This window comes from Anser anser (assembly GCF_964211835.1).
Source record: "Anser anser genome assembly, chromosome: 3".
Lineage (NCBI taxonomy): Eukaryota > Metazoa > Chordata > Aves > Anseriformes > Anatidae > Anser > Anser anser.
In genome coordinates, this window is record NC_139722.1 from 40,581,847 (window position 1) to 40,608,955 (window position 27,109).

The 27,109-nt window shown below is 47.2% G+C and overlaps 1 protein-coding gene across 2 annotated transcripts in view; it reads right to left on the bottom strand.

Moving 5' to 3' along the window:
• The window catches only part of BACH2 (BTB domain and CNC homolog 2), a 192,300-nt gene that overhangs the window by 65,503 nt on the left and 99,688 nt on the right, over positions 1-27,109 (bottom strand). Inside the window, exon 4 of one of the 2 annotated variants that reach the window (XM_083831518.1) lies at positions 21,428-21,578. Coding sequence is in view for 1 of the 2 variants with exons in the window: in XM_083831517.1 (XP_083687643.1) it covers positions 12,724-12,756 (33 nt within the window). In the remaining variant the exon portion in view is untranslated. Of the gene's footprint in view, positions 1-12,723; positions 12,863-21,427; positions 21,579-27,109 lie in introns of those variants that run through there. The other variant, XM_083831517.1, reaches the window with a different exon arrangement.

A 27,109-nucleotide genomic window follows, 5' to 3' on the forward strand; every position in this document is an offset into this window, starting at 1 on the left:
TATGTGGGACCAAAACCAGTATTTATAGATGAACTTGACCACATGAGTGACGTAGCTTCATGAAAGAAGGAGATAATTTTCCACAGTCAGACTAAATGAAAATTTTGCCATTAGCACAATTCAAGTTTTGTAGAAACTGGGTCAGTTCATTTACAACTATCAGAAGTCAAGATCAGGTAGGTGTATCTATAGATTCATGCCATTGCTTGGAAGAATTTAAGTCCCAGAAAGACATACCTCAGTTATATAACCAAGGGAATAGCATTTTTTTGAATCAAATACTTGTTGCTTGATGAAATTTGGGATAATCACTACTTTGTTATGAATGACATGATGCTTTTCCATCACAGCATGCTATGCTCCAGTATAGTGTCATAAAAATAGACGTGTATGTACATGTGCATATACTTATATGTGTTTATACAGCACATGTGTGCATCCACATGCACACATAAGCACAGTGTTTAACTAATATCTCTTAGATAATGTGTATTATTGTGACTGCATGTTTCTAGTAAAGTTCATTTTGTCTGGTATGAACTTTCCAAGCATTAACAAACGAAATTAGCTCTACTAAAAGGGTCCTTGGGCCAGCTATGCAGATTTATATCACTAGGAAATACTCCTTACACTCCGTGCCAATTAGGTGGGTCATTATTTTTTCTAGCTGTTATTCCATTTGTCGCCTGAAGTACATATGCACACGTGTTCCTCTCCTCTGCACGTGGCAAGAATTTTTCCAAAAGGAGCATAAACCAGAGGAGAAATTAAAATCTTGAAAGAGATATTTGTGTGAATGTTTTCAGTAATAATAAAGGAGAAAAGGTGTGTGAAAAAAGCTTCTGATTAGGACTAGTCCAGAGGCAATGGCTAGAAGCTGAAGGGATGGGGAAGCGCCAGGAGCAACATCCACCAGGATGCTAAAAACTGTGTTATTGTGGATGAGTGGAAGGGTCCAAGACAGAAGAAAGGAAAAGAAGCAAGCCTGCCTCACAGAGAGGGGAGGCTGGGGGGCTTTCACCGAAGGAAACGTGGAGAAGGGCCGGCTGGACACGTTTCAAGGGAGAAGGGAGGGCAGCAGGGTCTGAGGATGGCAGGAGCCCAGTCCTGCCCCGCTGCCACTGGGAGGCCGGAGGGGCAGAGGTGAGGACGGGAAAGCGGAGCAGACCGTGGGAAAGGGCAGCTATTTTCAGTGTTTTCACTGAGCAGAAAGAAAATCAAGAGGCCGGAGATAAAGATAATGCATGCTACAGTGAGTACGTACAGATGCTGGGAGGAAGCAGAAAAGGGCAGGCCGGAGAGAGGCCGCGCTGCCCAGAACAGGGGGAACGGCTGCCAAGGGGTTTGAAAGGGAGGTGGGAATGGGAGCGAGACGGAGAAGAACATTGCTGGAAATTTCCTCTCCTCCAGAGGGATACGGGACAACGCTTTCTGAAAGGGAGGGGAGGGGAAGGGAAATCTCAGGCGCTGAGAGAGGCGAATAGGGAACGTGTCAGAGAAATGATGAGAGGGGAGAGGTAATTTGCTGGTGAGAGGCTGAAGAGTGGGTGAGGACGCCGTGCCAAGAGATGATAATCCAGCTGATTAGAGAATTAGGCACAAGAGATGTCAAGCGAAAGGCAAGAGAGCAGAAGAGGCTACGGAGGTGGCAGTAAGAGCCTAAGTGTAAAATAAAGCTGACAGCCGAGCGGCCTGAATGTGCGGGCAGCTCACGTCCCCTCTGCCTGCACCCTCTCTTTGCTGCGCCAGCGGGGCCGGACGGCGTTACATGGGGCACGAACAGAGATACAACAGCCTGCTGGCTGGTCCTGCAGGAGCAGAAGCACAGGGAAGAGGGGAGAGAAGAGCTAGCTGACAATAGCTGTCCGTGGACAAAAAGGAAGCTTTTAGCACAGCTGTGTGGCTGTGTGCGATGGATGGCGGCTCCTCCACTCAGAGCAGAGGCACAGCGCTGCAAATGGCTTTCTAGAGAAAGCAACGTGGACAGCAGCTCCTGCACATCACAGAAGGGAAATGGCAACGCCCTGGGCTTGGCAAGGAGCTCAGGGTCCTTGCTCCATCAGCCAGCACAAGGGCATCTGCACTGTACCATCCCCACCCAAGGCACCGCTACACCCAGCACCGTGAGGACAGATGCAAACGAGGCCCTAAGAGCTTTCTTAAACGAGTTTAAGCTCGACATCCCCTTGTAACAAAAAAGCTCACTTCCTCAGGAAAATACCTACTGAATAACACAAAAATTACATTATTTGTGACAAAGAAGCCAATTTCCAAATTAAGAAACAAAACACAGTACCCTCACTGCACGGTGCGTGTTTTTGTAGATGTTATTTTCTAGTAGCAAGTAATTAATCTTGTGTGAGTCTGAAAAGTCCCTACCAGTTTTCTGAACTTGCAGACAGCTGGAAAATGCCTACTTAGGCTAGTGTGCACATCTTTGAGTCATTCCACTTGCTAATTATTCTTCCAGAAGCTGCCAACAGCTTTTCTAACATTTTGCTAACTAGGGAGGGATATCACATCACATTATCATATATCATGTGAATTAACAACAGGATGCCGTTGAAGCAATGTGATAAAAATCAGGTAGTTGAGAAAGAAATTAAAGCTAATCTATTTGCACAAAAAAAAAAATAAAAATCTGTGGTAAACAAACAGCATTTCAGAAACAAAGGGCATGGCTGTAGAACGATGACAACAAAAAAGTGAAAACGGCACTTGCAGAATTTGTCAGAGTCAATTCCTTCTCCTGGTGACAGATCGGATGAGACTGAAGCCCGGGACCCTTACCAATGTGACTTGCTAGCACTCCACTAACCCGCTGCAAGCGGAGCAGCAGTCACCTCTGCAGCGCAGCAGACGTGATTCAGACTGGCAACTGCTCGCACGTGAAGGCACGACGCCTCCCACCGCTCTGCGAGGTTTCTGTAATATTCATCGCAGCAGCCCAGAGGGATTGAAGCTCCCGGAGTGCACAAAGCCCTCCGGTGCTGCTGTGCAGCGCGGCAGACGCCCCACGGCTGACCTGGCCCAAAGCTGGGGTGGTCAGAGGGACACCCTCGAGCTGTGTGGCCCCTGGGGCCATGCAAGGGGCTGACTTGATCTTTAAGGCCCCTTCCAACCCAAGCCACTCTGTGATGCTGTGAATCAAAGTCTCTCTCCATGTCTCACCTTCAATCAAACGTCTGTGGTCGTTGCTTTGGAGTGCTGTTAGGCCATCTTTAGGCCTACTTAAGGCCATCTAAGGCCTACTTAAGGGAAGGCAAAGAAGTCATATCCGGCTTTCCCTTCTCACGAGGTGCAAGGTGAAATACCAGCACCTCAGTGCAGGTGACAGAAGCTGAGGTGGGCTGGCAAGGGCCACACTCAGGCAGCCGGTGAGCAGCCAGGGTTTTGGGGGCACCAGGCACTGAGCACAACCGCGCTGCCTGCCCGTCAGCAGCTTCCTGTTCCTGAGAGGTTTCCTTGAAATCCCTCCACAAACGCGCTGCAACCCAAGTGGAAAAGAAGCCACTTTTCCAGCTCTGATTGCCCACTTGAACTTTTCGAGAAGGTTGCATTTATTTACCATCGATCTACAGCACCGCGGCGACAGCTGACTTGCTGCGGGGAGATGACAAGCGGCTCAGCCCCAGCAGGGCACATCGGGAGGCACGGCATTACCCCCATTTTGCAGACAAGCCTTGGGGCTGTACCCAAAATACTTGATTTAGGGGCTTGTGCTGCCACTGCCAGTGCTGCCGGTAATAGGGAGCAGGCTACCTTGCCCTGCAATCTGCTCCTGGCTACAAGTCAAGATTTCAAATGACTGTCAGGAGGCAACCCCACTCTGAAAAGCTTGTGAGAAATGGAGGGGAAGTATAAACCTCGATATTTATTTTTAAAGCGTCAGTTTCCATAAGCATAAAATCACTTGCAACTACTAGCATAAAAATGTAAATACGTAGTTTTACCATTTCTAAAGATTCTCTCGAGTGCCAAATAATGTGTGGAGCAGAGAACTGGTGCAATCAGTTAAAGGACACGGCAATTTTCATTATGGTTATGGCCTAGACAGAAGCTGGAATTTGGCCCAGGCTGATTGTTCAAATGCCTCACTCTACTGGCCCCTCACACAGGGTTTATCATCGCTGCCTTCGTTATCTCTCCCTGGCTTCATCTTGCCTGTGCTATGTATACATAAGCACACATGGACCATGAAACTCATAATGAACTCTTGTAATACCGGCTGTCAGCAGCCGGCTCAGAGTCAGGAAAAACATGCTTTAGCAAGAGGTCGTATCTATAAATATGGCAAAACTAATTATCCCAAGAAGGGTTCCCCTTCCTCTTAAAATTAGCAATGTAAACAGTAGGATAACTCACTGTAAACACATCGCTCTGAATTTCACCAGCTTCACTCCTGGCTTCACTTAGCCCTTTGCCTCACTATGGAAGAAGTTTGACTCCTGTAAGAATCCTCTGCTACGACAGACACTAAATCTGACACGTGCAGAGTTTTGTTGCAGTGTCTTCGAGAGAGTGAAACGGGAGAGAAAGAGCATAAAGCCTAAAACCAGACACACACCAGTATAAACGTCAAACTAGTATCTCCACAAGGAAATGGAGAAAATAGCTTTATCTCCCCCTGGGATCTAGGCAGTGGGCAATCTCCAATGAAGGGACAAGGAGAGAAAAAGGACTGGTGACTGTAAGAGGGGACAAGGAAGTTGATGCCACCTTGGGTTAGAGAACAGAGAGGCTTTCTACAACAACTGCTCTACTTCTTCAGCAACTATCTGCAACATAGAGGGCAAGAAAGACTTCTTTTTTCTTTTGCTTCATTATTTCAGGTCTGTTTTTAAGTAAATATTTCTTTAATCGTTAAATGTATCCTTAAAGCTCATCTGTGTGTCCAGTTTTTCAGAGACAACAGTACTCTGTTTGCTCAAGTGTGGTTGGCCTTCCAACCTTCCCCTTCCAAGAATGGGACGTGTCCAGCAGTGCCCAGTGTTGCTGGAGAGCTCAGCAGCAACACAGGGCCACTGAGATGCATGTGCTTTCGTATTTAACAACGCAGTCTGTAGGAAAGAAATGTCTTCCAGTGACCACTGTTGGGCTGGAAAATCCTTCAGCATGAGATAGGATGGTGGAAAGAACAGCTGAATGAATCATGAGAGAGCAAAAAAGCTGTGGAACGCCCCCACACTTTTCCATCTGAGATGAGTAAAGGTCAGCCACATCCAGGTGATGCTACTGGAAGCCCCAGACAGACAGAGAACCAGCCAAGTAGGAACCAACCAGCTCCTGTCCAAGAATCGAGCAAAGTCCCACAGCACAACACAGGAAGAAGTCACCACATTTACCGCAGGAATAACAAAGAAAGGTGAGGCTGGCAGCCTTACTCTGAGCAGAGGAACGATCCAGCCCAGTCACTGGGAGGAAAGGTCAGGAAAAACACAGCCAGATTTCATAGCCATAACACAACAAAATCTTAGTTTTCCACTGGTCTCACAAAACCTTCCTGTGCCCTCGGGGGGCAAACACTGCCAGCTTCTGGGGAGGGAGCTGCCCTGCAGCCCGCGGGAATGGAGGTAGGACACACACCGGCATCGGCCAAAATGTGCAGCAAAGGAGCAACCGGCACCTACCCTATGTCAAATGGCAGCCTCAAATGCTTGTGCAACGATGAAGCATCAGAAAAAGCCAAGTGTGAGATGAACAGAAACATGCTCTCACATCCAAAGCCATCTGTCCGTATTTGCTCGTTCTTGTTGTTTCACAAATTGACCTACTGTTCCAAATCGCAGATTTCAGAAGTAGCGCTGGCTGAAGGTATTACCAGGAAAAACGATCAGTGTCAGCTACTCGGTGTCACTGAGGAATTATTTCCAGGAGTCTAATGGCGTGATCACAGAAGCTGGAAAAGCAAAATCCCAGGGAGGGGGAAGCCTAGATTTGACCGTGAAAGCTGCGTGCAGGCCGCTGACAGCAGCACATGCTGGAAAGCCCTGTCTCCAGCGCGAAAGCCCACTCAGATACAGTAGCAACAAGCATCAGGACAAATATTTGACAGCGAAAGTGGTGTTCGCTTTTTCCAAAAGCAGATGAGAAGTTTGGCTGCTCGTAACAAAGACCATTTCTGTTTTCAAGTACAAACGGTGCGTGTCAGCCATCCTTTCCCTGCTCTCCAGGCTGGCCTCAGAGCAAACATGACCGTAAAACCCAGGAGATCCCTAAAATCTATTTCTGTACCAAATAAACAGCTAATGTTCTCCCATGACCTGAAAATCTCTTCCACTGTTCCCAAAGAATTAGTCTTCCCTCCCCGTACAAAGATAAACTTCCTCTCCAAGGTAATTTTAAAAATCCCAAGTCGGTCTTGTAATGGCAACCCCGTTAATTTTATATCCCCAGAGACCTTTACCATCTCTCCCTGTTGAGGTTTTCCACAAAGCACCTACACCATTTTGCAGACTTTCGAGCCCTTGATTTCCTTTAAGATAGGCGTGCCTTTGTCGGACTGGCTGGTTTCATTGCGTGCTGTAACTGGTGGTCAGCAAAGAGCCCGGTCGCGAGGATTTCAGGGTGGATTTCCCCAGCTCTGCCAAGGCAGCAACTTTCCACGTGTCCTCCCCCACCACAACGCTCCCTCTCCCTTTGAGATGGCGAAAAGGAAAACTAGGAAACGCAACAGATGGCCTGACATCCTCTTCCTCCGAAAACCATCGCTGCTGCAGCTCGATTAGGCAATATTTCAAATATTTCCGCGTGTGCCAACAGCGTTATTCATGACTAGGGAAGATTAGGAGAATGCTTTTGAAACTCCCCCATAGGCACGCTGTTTGCTACAGCCTATTCCTGTTGAAAGATCTCTTCTTTTCCCTACTCTAAATCCAATGAGAAAACTCATCTTTGCCAGATTTAAAGCTGACAGGTGGTACATGCATAATTAAAGATGACCTAACATGGAATGCTCTCATTCCTGGCATATTATCAGACACTTAAGCAAAGCAATTATCAGTAGGCAATCTTTTCTGTCAACAGAGATGGGGTGAAACATTTCTTCAGTCATGAAGATACTGTAACGATGATACATATGTATTTGCAAATACTTATAGCACGATAACATAGGCTAACATCTCTGTTACCTCGGAGAAACGTCTTCACCCCTTACAGTGGGCTGCAGGCACCTCCCTTTGCATGTGCAGGCTCCCCTGCACTACTTCCAGGGGCTCACAGCACCCACCACACACCTTGCTGCCCCTATTTTCAGCAGCCTGACCTCTTCCCCCGATCCCCCCGCAGTCCCTACAAGCCCTCCCTTTCCTCCCCACCTATTCGTATTGTCCCTTGGTCCTTCCACCTGATTGAGCTGGTACTCAGTTGGTCTGTGCCCCAGGAAACCTCGCTCTCCTGATTTAAAAAATAAAAAATAAAAGCCAGCAAAACCCCACAGACCTTGTCCTCCCTCATCCAAAAGCAGACAAATCCCCCACTCCACCACCAAAACTCTACAACCAAAGCCTCCACCAACCGCTCCCTCACAGCCCCTCTTCTTCTCCCTCTGCGGCAGGTCAGGCGTTGGGCACTGCCACGCTCTGTTTTTCTCCTCCTACAACTGTGAACACCCCTGGGGAGCAGCTGTGTCCGTCACACCCCACAGCAGCCCGTGCCCGTGGCCAACAACCTCGCCTACTCTTGCATCACGTCCCGTGACGGGGACGCTGTCCTCTGGGACCGCCGCGGTAGGTGGCAAGCTCAAGCCGAGATCAGTCGGGAGTTTTACGTGGAAACAACCCAAAAAGCTCTGCTAGAACTAGGAATATCTTCCCCGCTTTTTGGTTGAACAAGCAGATGGCACTGCCTCCCAAAATAGTAATGTCACCCATGCATTGAAAAAGGCAGAAACTTTTTAACCTAAACTCTTAAAATGTTTCCTTCAAACAGTGTTTTGCAATGAATCCAGAAAGTGTTCTGTGCCTTTTTTTTTTTTTTTTTTTGGCTAAAAAGGGATTTTTATAGAAGGCTCTTTTGAGGAAGAAAAACAGAGAGAGGAAAAAAATAATTAGGAAAAGGGAAGCCTAAAAAAGTGAGTGGTTTTCTTAATTTTGGGGAAATTATGATTGTGAGAAGTATTATAAACCGCAATTACACACACACACACGAGACTGCACTTTACCTTACGAAAGAGCTGCTCTTAGGGTATAAAATTGCTTTAATATTGCAGACAAGTGTTTTAAAAAATGGCTTATGATAATGGATTTTCAAAGCAGAAGTAAAGCTGCTTTTCCTTGAGAATAGGGCTTTATAGAAGGGAAAAACTCCACAATGCCAGTGGCGTGCATTTTGCTGCATTTCACAAGATCTCTCATTATTTAAATTCCTATGTATTTATGTCATACGTGGATAAATGACCTTATTGTTCAGAACATGTCTTTATATGAACATCTCTGCTGTTAGAAGTAGTGTTATTTTGCGTTCCCCCCCCCCCCCCAACCCAAGTCAGAACAAAAGTCTCTTTTACTGCAGTTTTGGGAACTTCATGCAAATGGCAGTTTTTACACATCAATCGTCAGTTTAATAACACTAATGATAAGAGGGGAATTAACGGTAATGGGCTGGCTTTTTGGCACGCAAATCGGAGTTTGTAGAGGAGTCTCTGCTATGTCAAACTTTATAGTCTTGTGTTATCAAGTGTTAGCCATGACAATTAAGACTAAACTATTGACTTCTTACCAAGCTGGGGTTACTGAACCACAACTTCCTAGCACAAAGATTGATTATTTAGAAATCCATTGTGCAAGATAGGAAGAGATAGCGATAGCCTTCTGGGACAGCAGGGAGCCATTTACAGAGCAAAATAAGTTTGCCAGGGGATACAAATCTGTCTGAACATGCTCAATATCTCTCCCTGTTAGAGCAACACTGGCTAGCTGCTTTCTCAGTTTTCCCTAAGGTGCAGAGTTTGGTCTTTCTTTCTTCCACCCCATCCTTGCAACAGCAGCATTTGAAGTCCAGTCCTGCACCCGCTGCTCACGAGCGACCCCAGAGACTTCAGAGGTGCTGTTCACAGGGGCTCGTGCTGCAGGAGCAGCGAGGGAAGAGGCAAACAGCACCATACACACAGCGAGAGCAGGCGGCTCTTCGAAGGGTTGAAGGACGAGTATGCAGAGCCACGCTCTGACAACGTGGTGAGATCACCACCGCAGGAACGGTGCTGCATATGAGAAAAAGCCTTTGCTTTCCCAACAAGGGAAAAAAGTAGATAAATCACAAATGTCAGCTTTTTGGAGTTAAGATACCACAGTGGAAGTGAACAATGGCAATTTTTTTAAAAATACACATGGACTAATGCAGAAAGAAACAGACTGCCTGGCTACAAGCACTACGGATGGGTGCTTAACCAGGCACAGAATATCCCATGGCAATGATGATATAGGGACACGGGCATGACAAATTACATCTCTTCGATCTGAATACTTTCTGTCCAGACAGAGAGACAGACACAGTGCTACACCCTACGCCACCCTAGCCCAGTTCTAATGCGGGAAGTACTCACACCAGGCACGAATTACACTTTGCTTCCTCCCACTCATCTTTTGATATGATCAGGACCCACCGATGAATTGCTCTGCAGCTGAATCCCATCCCACATTGGGCACCTTCTTTTCCACGGATGCCTTACTGCTTTTTCATGCGGCCTGTACATTTGATGCCATGGTTTCTAGATACAGGCTGCAAAGACTGAATCCCGTATCCTGAGGAAGACGGGACACTTCCATGGATGCTAATGCAGGCTACAGGAATACAGATGGTGGACTTGCTCCTTAGGCTGCTATTATAACAAATGGTTAAATAATGCCAGAACAGACAAACTGTGGAATCTCATTTTTTTTTTCCCAATCATGAATTCTCATTTGGACCAGGTCATAAACTACTCTTACAGACATTATTGTACCACTAAAAGAAAGGACGCAATTAAACTTAAAACCTATTCCTGTTCCTGTGTGAACTGCAGCCTTCCCAGGGGAGGTACACTTCAGTTTGACCATATTTCTTGGTTAACACAACTTGAAACAATATTTACAGGTGAAAAAGCCTACACTGTTGCCTGCAAGTTTAACTGGACTGCTTGTTCATCATCCTGCCATCTGCAGGGTTTGCTGCGAATCAGAAGCTCTCTGCTCCTAAGAGTTTTGGAGAAGAGAAAGGAAGCATGCTCCATAATCATGCACATTCAGTGGCAGTTTTCATGAATAGCTTAGTGGAAAAGGAAGTTTTTTAGCAGTACAAAGTCTGCTCCACTTTTACAAGAAGCCCCAAGGCAGGCAGGGCTTATTTTGTGCTGCAGGAATGAAACATAGCCTCTTTAGGCAGAAGCTGTTTTATCATAGAGTCCCCCAAAGAAGAGGCATTTTTAGAGAACCGTGGGAGCTGCACTGTCTCATCCATGATAAAACTACGAAATGACAGGAACTTTTAGGTGATGTCTGTGTGTAAGGTCAGCAGCAGAGGAGCAGGTAAGCCCAGTCTCCGGGCTACTGCCCTTGCGAGGTCACTGCAAAATAAAAAAGTGAGAAATAACAATTCCACCCAACATCTGGGGGAAGCAAGGTGGTGTTCATGGTGGGTTTCACGTGGGAAAGGGTGCGTGACGAACAAAACAGAGTGAGGAACACGTGTATGACCACCAGCGCATGGGCGCACAGGCCGACATGGATGATGTCTCTGGATTGTTGCTGTCACCGTGACATTGTGTTCCCAGCTGTTGGCATCTCTGACCTTGCCGTGCTGTCCGAGTGCCTCTAAATGAGACCATAAAGCTTGCATCCCATGATCTGTTGCTGCCCACCACAATCCAGCTGGAGTTGCAGAGCCCCTGGCACTGCTAGTGAGGACGGGAACAACCTTCCTCCCTCCACAAACCTATGCCAAAGTTACCTCATAATCAAAATGCAGCTCAGAAAGCAAGTCCTCTGCCAAATGAAGAAATGCACGGAGATCACTGCCGGAGCTAGGAATACATGACTAGCTTTTTCCCAGGTCTGGAAGAGTCCCAATTCCTGCCCCAACAACAGGAGCCGTGTGTGCTGACTCCTTGCTGCAGGCCGGTGTCTGCTCTGAACAACAGCTAGAAAAATACTATTGCTTCATCAATACATTTGTAATTCAACCAAAAAATGTAAAAAGCAACCGAAGAGCTTTGCATGGTAAACATCAGAAAAACACTGCCTTCCAACCCTGCAGCCAGTTGTTCTGTAATATCTCCTGCTTTGTGCTGACAGCCTTTTTTCCCTCCAATCATTCAGACACAATGCCTTCAGGTCTGTCTAAGTAATGTAATTTACTGGAGTGGAATTCCCTCGGTACCTTCTGCAGCACTCAGTGACAGTATCATTTATACTCTACACTGTCATGCCATGACACTGACACATTGGCTTTCATCCCTCATTCAGCGCAGAGCGTGCAATTTCACCTTCCATTGTGCCCTTTCGCAGACTGCGCGCACAAATTTACTCCATTCATTCCTAATTACAAACCTCTGCTGAAACGCTCTCATTAGATTTGTATTCCTCCCTCCAAACGTCAATCTTTTTTTTTCTGAAAATCCCACTTTTCCGGAGGATCCATCCATTAGCAGCAACCTCCCCGGCATTCCTTTAACCGAGCGCATTAAAAGTGAAACCGGCGGAGCGGAGATGCACTTAAAATGCGCCATTATGGTAAATCTCCCTCGCAAATGTTTTTTTTGTCTTGTTACCCGCTCGCTGCCAGGCGGTCGCCCGTGCCTGCACATCGTGGGGTAAAGCAGAGCCGGGGCGGCTGCTTCAAGGCAGCCTTTGTGCGCTGGCAGAGCGGGGCACGCCGTGCGAGAGCCCTACAAAGGGTTTGCGACGGCGGCGGAGGAGGCTGAGGGCAGGCTGGCTGCTGTGGGAAAGTTAAGAGCAAAACAAGCTCGGGGGTTCCCGAGGTGGGAGACACTCTGCCAACAGGTTGCGAGAGCTCCTCGGCTGGAAACCTCAGTCAGTCGCACCGCCTCGGTCTCTCGTGGCAATCCTAACCCGTGCCTACAGGCAGGGCTGCTCGCTTCAGCCGCGCGGAGAGCACAAACGTGCAGATCACGCCGAGCAGCTCCGCGAGCGGTTCGACGCGATCAAAAAAGAGAACGCGCCGTCTCTTTCGCAAAAAGGTAAACACCTTAAAAATGTCATCGCCATACAAGGGAAAAAACTACCAGCCCCGCGGCGCCTACTGATGGTTGCACAAGGCGTCCCGGGTGCCACCGCTAAAAATAGGCCGCGTGGCGATCCCCCCCCCCCCCCACCCCGGGCGAGCCCTGCCTGCCTCATCCCGCTGGAAAGTGCCGAAGCGACGAGCGGAGCACGAGCGCCGTCGCCGCATGACACACACTCTCCTGGCCTTATCTTCGCGAGCGATCACATCTGAGCTCATCTGCGTCGGGCGCAGCAGCGTGTGTATGTGTGTGTGTGTAGGGGGGGGGGGGGGGAACCACCCCTACATCTGTGTCAAAAAGGGAAAATTCCACAGAAAAAATGACAACAAACGCTTACGCCGCTTGTCGGCAGCTGGTCACCTACGGGATTGAGATGTGCAGATAATTGCAACAGATGTAACGTGATTCCCTGCAGAAAACACCACCACGGAAACTAATTATTTCTGAAGTTTTTCCCCGTTCCCCCCCCACACCCCCTCCCCCGAAATATTTAAAACCTTGATTACCGCGTGAGCTCTCGTGCCTTTTGTGCTTTGCATCAAGGCAGGAGCCGGTCCGGCGGGCGGGCGCGCGCCGATGCGAGAGGAGAAAGGCGCATTTCAGCGAGCAGGCAGGAGCGAGGCAGCAGCCACACGACACGCGCGGCGCTCTCCTTCTACGGAGAGGGGGAGGCTCGCATTAAGGTAATTCAGAGGGATTTCGTATTGCATAATAAAAGACTCACCACCGACAGCATCAATATTCCATGGAACAAGCGCGTGTGCCTCTAAGTGCCTCCAGCACACCACATCCTCTGTGCAAGGCGGCGTTACTCAGAGTGAAAACCTATTGTCTTATGTAGCCCAATTCTCAAGTCAAACAGGAACACTTCTGCGACACCGTGAAGCCCGAAAAACCTGGAAACGTCATGAAGCGCCAAGAAAGCTGCGATGCTCGGGCTGACACACAACTGAAAACGAGTTTTGAGCCTCCCTCCGTTACCTTCGGTTCCGTAGCTCTTGAATAGATGCTCTCTCTACTCGTCCATTACACGAATTACATCAAACCGAGAAGCCCGAGATGCACAGGCACACTCATTCTCTGGAAATGCCACAACTGCTTAACGAGTGAGGCAGGGACAGCACCCAGCCTTACACCACCAAGTTATGAATTTCCCTGCAGATGCTGACAACGTCTCTCTTTAATGTTTCTCTTGGCCACAAGCTGACATATCAATTAATGTGGTCATAACAGATTTAGTAGCTCAATATATTTCAACTAATTTAGCGAATTCCTAACCGGTGCAACTACCTGGAAAAGCCACTGAGACAGCAGATTTCAGTACCATCACCCTAAAACTAAACCAAAAGGATTTTACGTGTCGAAAGTTAACACTGAGAATTTGTTTCTTGGTGCTCAGCAGATTTGTACAGATTTCCTTTTTATTTTTTATTTTATTTTTTCCCAGAAGATTAAGTTCTGGATGAGCAGTTCAAGTTATGCCAGAGACGTTTTGGAGGGCTGATTTTAAAGATCTTTCAGTCCTCTCTAAAGCTGTTTTTTCCAGATCACAGAACAATTCCGCTTCCAAAATTCTTTCACCACCACCTCTTACTTATGCACTAAGCCCACTTTTTTTTTAAAAAAAAAAAAACACAACAAAAACCAAAAAGCTGATGAATGAACACAGCTAGACAACACTGCAAATAAACTCTCTCTCTCATTCCAACAGACACATTTACTAGTATTCAAACACAGGACTCACCAGACAGAGATGAAGCTGCATGCAAGCCAGTCATCAGAGCTAACAGAACGATTATGCTTGCTCTACAAGTTCTGAAGCATTTGAATCTTATTTTTAGTTGTACACAAAGGGCAATAAATGGAAAATCTTATTGTAACCACTGCTTCTTCTTGGCCACCCACACTTCCAACACCTACAGCAAAAGTATATAAAAGCAAAAAACCCAGAACTCACGGCTCATCTGAACAAGGGATGCAAACTAGCTAATTGCTGTTACTTTTTTTCCAATTTGTATGTAGAGTGTCATGATATTCTGTTAACCATCACCGACAGATATTCACGCAGCGTATATCTCCTACGTCAGGGATCCTGTGGGATTTTCATACTTGTAATTAATTGCTTTCTCTCAGTTATCCGATAGAGTTCCTCTCCAAGTTAGCTAACCACTAATCAATTTTCAAATGAGGAAATACAGAAGATGCCTCCCTCTAACTCTCAGTTTCTCCCCCCACCCCAGCCCCAATTTAATGATGTACAAGGAGTTAATGCTTCGCTTACCTGTGAGAAATTATGCTCAATACTCTACCCAGAAACCGGCAATTAAAAAAAAATCCCTTTACACTCATAATAGTAGAAGAACTTCAAACAAATTGCTGTCAAGGATGATTTCATTATGTTTAAATCCACTTTACTTCAAGTTGCTTTGCAAATTACTTTTTAATTTTATCCATAAAACTCCTGTATCTACTACAATGCTGGTTTACCCTCCTCTCCTATGCCTGATTCTTTCCATTTACCCAGCTCTGCAAGGCAACACAAGTATGAACCTAATTATCGTCTGAAAACCTGCAGAAAGCCAACCCAATTAGCTGAGTAAAAAAGAAATAAAGAGAAAAGGTCTGTCTTAAGACCAGACTAAATGTGAGTATAGGTGAGGCCACGTCTGGAGATGGGGCGAGCTGACAGTCTGCTGTCATTAGTTACCTCGCTGTCCCTGGAAATGCACGGCATTGTGGCCAGGAAAGCATCCACTGCCACGCTCGCACTTCTGAACTCTTTGCAAATGACAACAGGAAACCCGTCCCATAAGCTCGCAACGCGCATTTAACCTCGTATTTTAAGACAACGTGTCAGCTGCAGGGAAACGCACCTTCACCTGCCCTTCGCCTGCTCACCGATGGCCAGCTAGAGACGTCTTCCAGCCCACCATCTTCCAGCGGCCGGCACCGAGCTGGGCGTGCAGCCGGCGGCTCTGGGCGCCCGGCACTTTACGCGGCGCTGCCGAAATCAGGTAAATGCCTTTCTGGCGATGATGTGGGGCGCAGGAACGCGAGATGGGCGCCGTAGAAGCGCAGGTATCTAAGTATTATGAAAATAAATGGGTCATACACCACTGAGCTAACAACCACACCACCCCCAAGCCGGGCGCGTAATGACTGTGCAGAGCTCTGCCAGAGGGAAAGGAGAGATTTAAACAGCAGTGAAAACAAAACTGATGCGGTGAGATGGATTTTACTTTTCACCGGTTTGGGTTAGAGAGAAAGTTGAGCTCACCGTCACCCTCTCGCAGTGTTTTATATAGAAAAAGCTCGGCGGCGGCAGGTAAGCTGTCCTGCGGGAGGGAGGAGAGCAGGCAGGGTGCTGCCGCCCGCCCAGGGGCCGCGGGTCGTGTCCCCTGCGGCAGGAGGAAGTGCCGGGCCGCGGGCCGTGACTCAGTGCCTCGGGCTGACACACACACACAGACACATGCACACAAATGTACACGCACACGCAGCCCGTCACCTGCGGCGGCACAAAGCCAGCCGCACCGCGCCGCAACGCCGAGTCAAGAGGCGGGGGGCACCGCACGCCTACACGGCGCGTCCACCTCCGGAGCCACGATCAAGGGCCAAACGGGGACAAGCGCCAAAATAATTCGTCTTCTGACAGCGTATCATATTGCAGATATATTTCATATATATATATAAAATTAACCGATGTATTAACAGCAAGCGCTTATCAAAAGCAGCCTCTGGTCGCCCAGGCTGGGCATCCAGGCTGCCTCGGGTCCAGTGACGCTGGCAGTGCCAAGGAGCATCTGGCTGCACCAAGGGACTGCCGCAGCGATGGCAGCAGTCACCGGCTTTACATATTCTCAAAGGCAGGCAGAGGGAGAATCTGGTTAATTAATCAGATTAATTAGTTGAGAAGAAGTTTTCTCCTGGATGGCAGCACTGGGTGAGTGATGAATGGATGGGGAGCAGACTCACAGAAAAGGACCTGGGGGTGTTGGAGGATGAAAAACTGAGCATGAGCTGTCAATGTGCACCTGCAGCCCAGAAAGCCAACTGTACCTTGGGCTGAATCAAAAGCAGGCGGCCAGCAGGGCGAGGGAAGTGATTCTCCCCCTCTCCTCTGCATTCGTGAGACCCCCCTGGAGCACTGCATTCAGCTCTGGGACCCCCAGCACAAGAAGGACATGGACCTGTTGGAGTGAGTCCAGAGGAGGGCTACAAGGATGGCCAGAGGGCTGGAGCACCCCTCCTGTGAAGACAGGCTGAGGGAGTTGGGGTTGTTCAGCCTGGAGAAGAGAAGGCTCTGGGGAGACCTCATAGGGGCCTTCCAATATCTAAAGGGGACCTACAGGAAAGCTGGGGAGGGACTCTGTGTCAGGGAGTGTAGGGATAGAAGGGATGATGGTTTTAAGCTAAAAGAGGGTAGATGTAGATTAGATATTAGGAAGAAATTCTTCACTGAGGGTGGCGAGGCCCTGGCACAGGCTGCCCAGAGAAGCTGTGGATGCCCCATCCCTGGAGGTGCTCAAGGCCAGGCTGGATGGGGCTTTGGGCAGCCTGGTCTGGTGGGAGGTGTCCCTGCCCATGGCAGGGGGTTGGAACTGGATGGGCTCTGAGGTCCCTTCCCACCCACGCTACTCTGTGCTTCTGTGGAAACGCTTTTTGTTGGCTGTGAGCGCAGAGCCCGGGGGTTTTGCCAGGGAGCCTGTGGAGGCCCCTGTGGTGGGATGTGCCCAGTGCCAAGCACCAGTGACGGTGCTGGCAGCATCCAGCCCTGCCTCAGGGCTGGCAGGCACAGCCCACCACCCACCACCTGCTATGCCAGCACCATCAAACAAGTAAGAAAGCTCCTTCGCCACCATAAAAATGGCATTTCCTGCTGACCGGTGTCAACCCTTGGACTTCATAACCAGCCCTCAGAAAGCCCGCAGGCAGATTCCAACTTCCAACAAGAAAACATACTATAAAAATCACGACGCCCACGTAGTAACATCACTGCTGCCACCGGTGTGACACAGAAAGCACCCCGATGTGACAGTGACACATGCCAACATGAAAATCCTCAAAACGCCGGCAGCAGAGCTCATCACAAAGAGGAGTTGCCCATCCTTACAGATGAACCCGTGGACGTGTGGCAGCCCCTGCCAGGACAAAGGCCCCATTTCCAAAATGATCTTGCATGTGCTGTGGGAACACCAGCAGTGTCCGCGTCCAGCGCTGAGTGACTGTCTCTCATCCCCATCTCCATTACGCTCCAAGTCAGACGTGGGCACTCCCAAAAAAGTGATCCTGAAAGCCCAAGCTCCGTGCTACCACACAAAAACATAAACACCAGAGGAGAAGCGGCCTTAATTTTACAAATGATATTTTGTGGCCGATACGACCGCATCTCACACCAAAGGCCAGTGGTGACTGCTCAGTAAGATAAGAAAACCCCTGTCCTCGGCCACAGCCGTACTGCCTGGGAACAGCTGGGTGGGATTTGGTAACCAGAGTTACGACTGTTTGGTGAGTAGGTTTTCACAAGTACGTGACATCATCTTCAGAAATTTGATTTCCTCCTTAATTCAATAAAGTTACCTGACCTTTCAGAGCGGATTTTAAAAAAGATAACATTTTTTCCCAGTCCCTGATGGTAGGCGGATGACACCAAAATCTGCATCTTCAAACTTTACATTATTTACATCTGCCTACAGATGGTCGCAGGACAAATTTCAAGAAATCTTTTTTAAAAAAAATGAAATACTCTGAAGAGCTCGTACCTAGCAGATATGAATTTCATGTAGAGTTTTTCTGAGTTTGAGTTTGGGGTTGGATTTTTTTTTTGAACAAAGCACTTAAAGGCCCTCACTGAATTCTCAGCACGGCATAAGTAGCACCAATTAGGACAATTTATTAGGCTCAGAATGTCATTGATTGGTATGTTATTTTTGCCGCTTGTAAAGGAAAAGAAAGCGGGGTAAAACAAAGCGAGGAGTGGTGCGAGGGTAGTGTTGAAGTCGCTGTGAAGCGCCGTGCGGCTCCGCACATCTGCGGGAAGGCCCCGCGAGTGCCCGAGCATCTGAGCAGGGCCCTGCACGTGCAGTGCCGCTGGCGATCGCTCACGACCACGACCCAGGAGCCGTGTCTCAGCCAAGAGCACAGCTTCTCCTTAATTCCTGCACTCCCTCATTATGCACACGGTCTATCCTCGCCATGATTAACTCCCAGGGGACCAAGAGAAATGTTTTTTTTTCTTATCTTCGCGCATGTACTGTAACGGCGTTTAGCAATCTGCTCTGTCAGAACAAGGGAGAGGACTTCTGCTTTAAATTAAACCATCAAGAGATATTATTTTTACAGAGATCACATCAAACAGAATCCTACTAGTATTATAAAAATGGAATAATCAATGGAAGAGGGGAAAGGTATACGTGCTTACTAAATACACTGCACCCCGGGAAAAGCAAGAACAATATGACTGTTACAGCTAGGTCAAGCTCTCTCCAACAGGGCTAATTAACAAGGGAAAATTCAGTTGTTTTTTTTTTTCTGTTGGAATTGCTGTAACAAGGTAATTGCTACAAGCAGAAGTTGTTATCAAAAAGCCAGACGGAGGGCTTGTGAATAACACTGGGAAACCAAGGGAGCACCTGACGGCTTGCCCTGCGCCCAGCTCCACCAGCACAGGTCCGCTCGTGCAACCGCTGTAACCCCAGCTGACAACCTCCGAGGTGACGCCTGCACCTCCAGGAGTCGGAGCACGCGGCATATTCCAAAGTTTTGGTGTACCTTGACTCTCCCTTTTCCAGAAAACAAAATCAAAACAAAACCTTCTAAGGTCTCTTTGACAGCAAATTCCGTTTCTACCAATCCTTTCTCCATTGCCTACAGTTTCACTGTTATTTTTGCTGATAACACCAGAAAATGTTGTCTCTTCTCTTTAAAAATTGACTTCCCATAAGCATTAAAAATCCTGCACTCCTTTTGCAATATAATTTTTTTTTGTTTGTTTGAGTGCTACTTGTAGTGTCACATAAGCAAACAAAGTACCTCATATGAGGTATACTTCTAACATAAATTCTTTGGTTCCAAAATACAAATTTTTTTTGAGAAGCAATATTACAAATTGATTCCTAAGATTAAAAATGGTGTTAGCAAGCATTCAAGCAAAACTGGCCAGAACAAGCGCGGTGGTTGACTTCACCCTCCTGCCCTGATTAGTCATTAAGCTGCAGAGCATGAATTTATTACTGCAGTGAAAAAGCAAGGGCAGGATGCCAGCCTTGCTGACCAGCGTGTCAGTGCTTATGTCAGGAGAGAAAGAGGAAAATGTTCCTTCTTTTACTTTCAGTTGCAATCCCCCATATCCTCCCCCATCTTCCAGTGTTTTTAAAGAAATTCCCGCTTCTGTCCTTTTGCCGCTCGGTAGCTGCGGCTTGGAAACATCCAGACCCCGCAGTCGGCATAACAAGATTTAAGATCTGCGCGGTCACTGGACGGCAGATGTCCTTATAGAGGCTGGGGTGAGTCCTGCGCCTCGCACCAGCGTGACCGCTCATTCCCCAGATTCCCCTGTGGTTTTTCTGGTGGTGTTATCCGACCAGCTGCCGGCTGTCACCTCTGCCCGGGCAGGCGGGAGTGCAGAGCAGGATTCAGATGCATGAAGATTAAGGAGCATCGCTGCTACTTAAAGGCAGTGTGGTGTGAGCTGAGCAGCCCCGGCTCTGAAGCTGGGCGATGGGTTTTGTGTCCGATTTCTCCTCCCCTCCATGTTTTCTCTTCTGTTTAGAGTCCTGGATTAAGGCACAACTGATGCTGGAAACTGCTAGACAGCACAACGCTGTGAACCACAATTCTGAATCATCTCTGGTTCAGATGGTATTTTGCCAAGCTGCTCTATGTCATCATCCAAAAGACAAAAAGCTCCCAACCACAATGGGATTTGCTTTTTATTTATAGAAAAAAAAAAACGAAGTTGTACTTAAGCCTTTTTCCCAGCTTGGTGGCTCTGGGGTGTCCCATCCTCTGGACTGCACAGCCCACCACATCTACGCCATCCTTGCAATGCTCCAGAGACTCCTTCCATCCACAGATCCCTCCCAGGACTGCTGACAGGTTTAAAAAGGGTCAAGACAATTTCTCCCCTCTAGAATAACCCACTGACCCCTTCCCAGAATGACACAACATGCAGCCTCAGAGGAAGATTCAGCCACGCTGGGGGTAAATGTGTGCACGGCACCACAGCCACTCCCCATCCTGGAAGGAAACATCCACACACGTAACACACACCAGGAAATACCCACACGGGGGAGGTCGGAAGGGGTCTTCAGCCCCCTCAGCCCCTAGTAAATCTGTGCACAGCTTCCTCCACCCCACCCCAGCCTGTGCAGCCAAGCACAGTTCTTCCCGCATCAGTCGCATTTTCTGCGTGCGTTCAGAGGCACGTACAAACATGCCGTGCCCATGCCCTGCCCCTCCTGAGCGATGAGCGTGCAGGGAGGCAGTGGGATTTCCCCAACAATCGCTAACGAAGCTGCAGGCTCCCGAGCCATGCTCCTGGACAGGATGACCACCCCGCGATGGCATTGTTCTTGATGGCTGTTGCTGCTGCGTGTCAGCCCTGGCTTTTGGCGGGGCAGCCAGCTCTGTGCCCCACGCAAAAAGCTCACTGGAAGGAGCTGGAGTTGGCAATGCAGGCACTACTGATGCTTACGGAGCCTTTCAGGGCAGCAGTCTGAAAGGAGAAGCAGCACAGCGCCAGGGCTCCTCCGAGGGAACCGTTCTGGAAACCACAGCAAAGGAGGATGATACGGATTTTATGATGGGAAAATACGGGGGTGCCCACAGTCCCGCTGATGGCATCCGAACTCACACGGAGCACGTGTGCCTTCAGCCCAACACAGCAAAGTAAATGCACACAAACGTATCCAGTTGTGGAGAAAACCTACACGTAATTAGGGGGATGGGGTGAAGAGAAGCTATTTTAAGTACTTTTTGATAAGGTTTACTATGGCAGCAGAACACTTAGAAAAGCCTTCAAAATGACAATCACCATTTAAGTTAAAAAAGCAAGAAACTACTTCAATAACAATTTATTCACCACCTAATGTTTGCTGTTGAATTACAGCTTTTACAGTATTTTTCTAAAGTATGATGTTTACGGCCTCCACCTTGCCTCCCAAAATTCTTTTTTTCTTCTTTAAATAGAAAGGAATTTGAGTCATGACTTACATGTAACTTTTCTAGGTTCTGCGCTGGCTAAAATGTTCTCACGATGCAGGGAACAGGATCAATGGAGAAATTAAGAGGCTACAGCAATCCATTAAGAAGTGGCCCTCCAAAGCTTTGTAGGGCAATGTTCTGGAAACTCAGTCGTATCAACCTAAAATAAAATAAAGGCAGCCATTAAAAAATTCAAGCATTGACTCCTCACAAAACTCCTCTGTTTTTTCCTTCCAATTCGAAATACAGTTAGTGTGGGGGCATTTTTTTAACAGAGAAGGCCTTTATGTCAAACATGGTAATTACATTACACCCATAACGTACCTCTTACCTTTAGACTGCAGATACCTTATAACAAAGACTATGTTTTTCTTGCATTGGTGTAGCACCAAGACAAACAAGCCCCCGAGAATTATAAAATAGATACTTCTGAGATCATTCTAGCAGATCGTACCGTAGATATGCGCATGCTCGTGTACACGTACTACGAGAGCTCTGCACATCACACCAGGATGGAGTTCTGACAAAACCAGCAAGTTGATCTAACGGACTTCAGATTAAGTAATACTGGCTTTTGTCAAAGCTTTGGTTTTATCAAGGAATCTAAGTCATTAACATCATAATTGTCTCTCGGTTTCTAGTTTATTGTGGGTAGCTTCAGAAAAGAAAAGCCACCAGTGCAGTTTGGCACCCCCAGGTCAATGCAACGCGTGCCATGTTCCCCCAGCCGTACTGTGGGAAAGCTACTGCAAGTCTGCGTCAAAACAACCGGAGAGGGAGTACAAGGTTCACGTTCCCGCAGGCAATTCAGCATGCTGCTGCTGATGCACAAGGGCTCGGACCCCGGGGAGGAGGCACTCGTGTCTGGGGCGGCCCGCAGGGAGCAGCGCTGGGGCTGGGAGAGGTGCAAGCACCCAGCGCCCGAGCCTCAGCATCGGCGCCCAGCCCAAATCCCACACACCGCCCGATCCCAAACGCCCCAGAAAAGGCTTCCCTCGTTTACCAAGGAAGCGGTCGTGCTCTGAAGTGGTTGGGGAGGAGGCTGGGAAGGAAATACTTGTGGAAGGAGAAGTAATTAGTTTTAAGTTACAGGGATTTTCAAGCTGAAGTTGCACCAGCGACGGTGCCCAACACTTTACTGCTTTCTTGGAAAAAAAAGTGCTGGACTGCTCGAATAGTATTTACTTGACTGAAGATGCTGATTGGGAGTGAAAAGGAAGACAATTTGCTTTTGAACAGAAGGGGACAGTAGCAGAACAAGCAGTGGCATATATGCATCTTCCCAGGATCACCCTAAGGGTTGTATCTGCAGAATTACCACCAACTCAGGCTAGATAAAAGGGGGAAGAGGTGAGGAGAAAACAAAGAAAAAAAATATGGCTTAGACTTTTTATTAAACTACTACCATTTTTTCTGTGATTTGCAAAATGAACTTTTCAGTAAAGACTTCTGGTTTCTTGAGAAATGTTTAGTGACTCTATAAGCAAGTGAAAAAATAACACAAACTGCGAAATGAAAGTTTTGGGTTTTTTTTAATAAGTATACAGTTCTTGATAGAAAAGTTCAATACTTTTTGAATGCTGATGTGACAGCATTCTACTCCGAGCCTTGTAGAGGACTGGATCTCTTAGGAAAAGCAGGTTATTTCTTCTGGATGGCACCTCTCTAGGTGATTTACAACAGATGCTCAAAATTGTACTACATTTAAGCATTACCTGTAAGGGCACTTGAAAAGAATCATAAGGCTACTCTAAGAAAACAACGCTTGCATCTCCTCAGTTTATATATAACTGGGCATAACATTCATTGACAGACTGTAAGAGGACAAAATATTTACTGTCACAAATATACATTATCTAAATTGCCTATAAAACTAAAAATATAAACTGCAAATCTGTTCAGTCATAAATCACCCCTAGAACAAAAATAACTGCTGTTTACTCAATAGCCAAAGGAATAAAACCAGGCAAGTGTCTGCTTTTTCAAGGACAAGTTATTTTCTGAGCTAAAATTGCACTTGCTGTGGCGTATCAGAAGAGAAGGAGAATAAACAGAAGTGGGGAAGAGGGAAACAAAATAAAAGGAGGGGAGGAGGAAGACTCAGTGCCACACTTTTCTGAGAAGGTGTGATTGATGTCCACTGCTGTAAGAAAGCATGAGGCTGCATCCCAAACATTTCATTCCCTTCTGCAAATGTCTCACTCTGTATCTCGCCCCATGCTCCCTACATAGCCTTGCCCTACACAGGATGATCCAGACAGCATCAGGTTTTACACATGATCTAAAACATGAAAGCAGGAATCTCTCGGCCGAGGGGTCAGCTTAGGGTAGAATGAAACCTAAGCCCCTGCCTACGCTCGACAAGAAGGCTGCTTCATGCTTTCCATTTCATAAAAGCATTTCCTTTCTGAAACAAGCCAATTACTAAAAGCATAAAAAGAATACATGAAAATCGAGCTTATATGGAATGAGGAGCCAACAGTGCCTCTAACGAAGGGAAGTTTCAGCACTTTAGAAAGCTGGCTGGCCAGGCATGCAGCACAGGAAGAGCTGGATGCTGCGCAGGGACAAAGATGCACTCTTCACTCAAACCAGACATGCTTTTTTTTTTTTTTTTTTTTGTAACGACCTCTTGCATATTTTTGAACCATGTTACCTTTTCTCCCCCTTTCTTTTTTTGATGGCCTGGGGGCTCAAGTTAGCATCAAAGAATGCAAATGCAAAGCAAGATGCACAAGAAAACCATGGCTGTCAGAAGGACAAAGGAGGCTGAAGGACTCTTTCCTGCAAGAAAACACTATCCAGCCTGGATATGTCTTATACAGTGGGTGTGTTTCAAAGAGAGGTTGTTGTTAATGTAAAATAACAAGAGCTTTGACGCTTAGGAGGAAGAAAACTGATAAGTTCCTTGGTTTGCAATGAGCAAACCAAGAAAGATGATTTGAGAAGAATGAGATGAATGTACCTGGGTTATTACTCTGGTTAGCAGGGAAGTTTTTTCAAACCCAGAAAATAGTTCAATCACTCTCAAGACAGCCAGCGAAGTTGGGCAGACAACGAGGAAGGGGAGCACCAAACACACAGTTGGGTTAGCATACACATGAACGCTCACAACACAGGATAAAATTAGGGCTAAGCGAAATGAACCCACGTGACAAGATGTGCTGGTGTGCTTCTTACAGGCAGGAGAAAACAGTATTTAAGGAAGGCTGCACACCAGAGAACAGGAAGAAGAAAGCACAAATGTGTAAACAGAACCCGTGTTTTCTAAAGTTATGCCGCACTTGATAGAGCACAATGTTTGCTCCACAAAAGCTTGTAGAAATCAGTTCCAGTAACATCAAGCAAGGATCCTGGTCTGTTACACACAATGCTACGAGAGATTAGCAAATATGCTTTCTTCACATTTTGTGTGTTTTCAAGCGAAGCTGAAGGATATTTCTTTCTGGTTGAGACAGCTTCATTGTAACATTTGTAGTTTGCAACTGCTTGAAGGATTGCCTGAGGCCGAGAAGGCACTCGCAATCCTCCTGACATCGAACACAGGATCTCCCCTGTAATCTGTAAATTAAACCCAAGATGATCTTAATACCTATGTCAGAAAAGACGCACAACCTGCTTCACCTATCAGTGCATTTAATTTCCTCCTGACAGCCCAGGTGGTTCTTCCAGAGAGAAGCAATATGCTCATCCATTGCTCCCACGTGTGCTCACGTGCACAACGTGGACCGAAGGGGCCGGAGCAGGGAGGTACCCACCAAGCGCGCTGTCCCCATACCTGGGCTGCTTGTGTCACCAGTCAGCGGAGACAGGATCGAGTTGTTTGTTCAGACAATAGCAAAACTACAGAAGTCAGGCCGCCAAGAAACCACGACCAAACTTGTCAGAAGATGCAGCACGATAATCGCTGCTGACTGGATGAAGGTGAAGGCAGCTTCTGCTACCCCACACTGTAAGGAATCCTTCCACACTCTGCAGGCTGGATTTTCCCCAGCTGCACTTAACAGCACCAACTGGGCTTAAATGGAAAACCCTCAGAGGGCCTGGGGGGGAAATTTTCCACCCCCTCCTGTCTTCTGGTTGCTGTTATCTCTGTGACACATCAGCCAGGCTGCGCTAGGAGAGGTGGGAGACGGCGGTTCACGGGTGGCAAAGCACGAACTTTTACGCCTTTTTATGTAAAATCTGACTTCAACACTGGAATATACTTGACTTAAAATAAAGCCACGACTGAAAACATTTCACCTTGGAAGTATGACCCAGCTAGATGTAAGAGGAAGTTAATATATTCTATGAGACCTCCCGCAAACAATAAACACGTTACCAAACGGCACAAGCTGATTATTTATGCCTCACACAGCAAAGTACTAAAAAAAACCACAACATAAAGTAAACCAACACATAATAAAAGTCAGTTTTTGATCAAATCCACTGAAAATGCAGGTATTTGGCATATTTCTCCTTAAAGATTTTAGTTAATAAACACGCAAACTGGATAAAATGGGATAGTTCATCAATGAGGATAAAATTGCTGTCACGGAGGCTGGAATCTCTGAAAATGATACTGGATGTGCCAGTGCTGAGTCTCTCGGGTAAGGATGCTTCCTGTGGCAGCAGTAAATGACGCAGTTCACTGGATTTATGCCCCAAAGCACGTGAACCACAAGAATTTATGCCTGCCCTGCTGAAAGGATGCTCCCGCTCAGTGCTCTGAACAATTATCACAGTCAGACTTTTACTGCTAATTTCTTTTTAAAAATGCAAAATGAGAAAACAGTTAACATGCAGAATGAAAGAACGGGCCACAGTCAACCACAAAAACTCCCCATAAGGTTCACCATGTGGGAAACAGATAAGTAAACGCTGTGAAAGATGAACAATATTTAAGTATTAACACAAATGTTTTTTTTGGGAGGGTTTATCTGGCATCTCCATCGGTTTTCCTCTGAGCTCTAATACAAAAATAACTATGTCTGACTGTGACTGGGAAACATGGCAGCAGCTCAACATTGCTTCCTTTTCTCTTTGTACTCAGGAAAAAAACCCACCATCTCAATACTTCAGGCAAACTGATTTTCAGGTGAAGTCAGAGGAGCGTATGTCAACTCAGAAAGTTCAGGAGGTGGTCTGAACCCATTAGGGAGTGAAATGAAGACAGATGTACTTAATGCGAGGTCAGGAGAAATAAGGAGAGCCTTTCTCCAAGATGTACATCTGGTCCCGCACAGTATCATATGGAGTGAAGGAATTATATTTTAGCTCATGGAAATGCTGAACAAAACAACCGCACATCAAACTGTCAGGTAGAAGGTGCCCAGTTTTCAAGCTCCAGCAGTGACCACTTCATGTGAAAAGACAGATGCTACTAAACGCCGAAAGAGAGCTTGGTTTATTGAGCTTGGATTCCTCCAGGAACCCACCTCCCTTTCAGGTCACCAACCCCACCAAGCAGAGGCCAAATACTGCTTTTCCTTCTCCTGTGGAGGGAACCAGAAGCAAAAGGGGCTGCAGCATGCAGAGTGGGCCACAAGCACCTCACGCACCCCTGTGCTGATGAAGGCACGTCTCCACGCGCCTGTGGAAGACGTTAGGAGAACAGGACGATGTGGTGCCTCACATCAAGGGCCTGCCTCTTAGCTTCCCCATCTTCATGTTCACATCAAGCAGGGGAAAGTCAAAAGGAATTAAAAT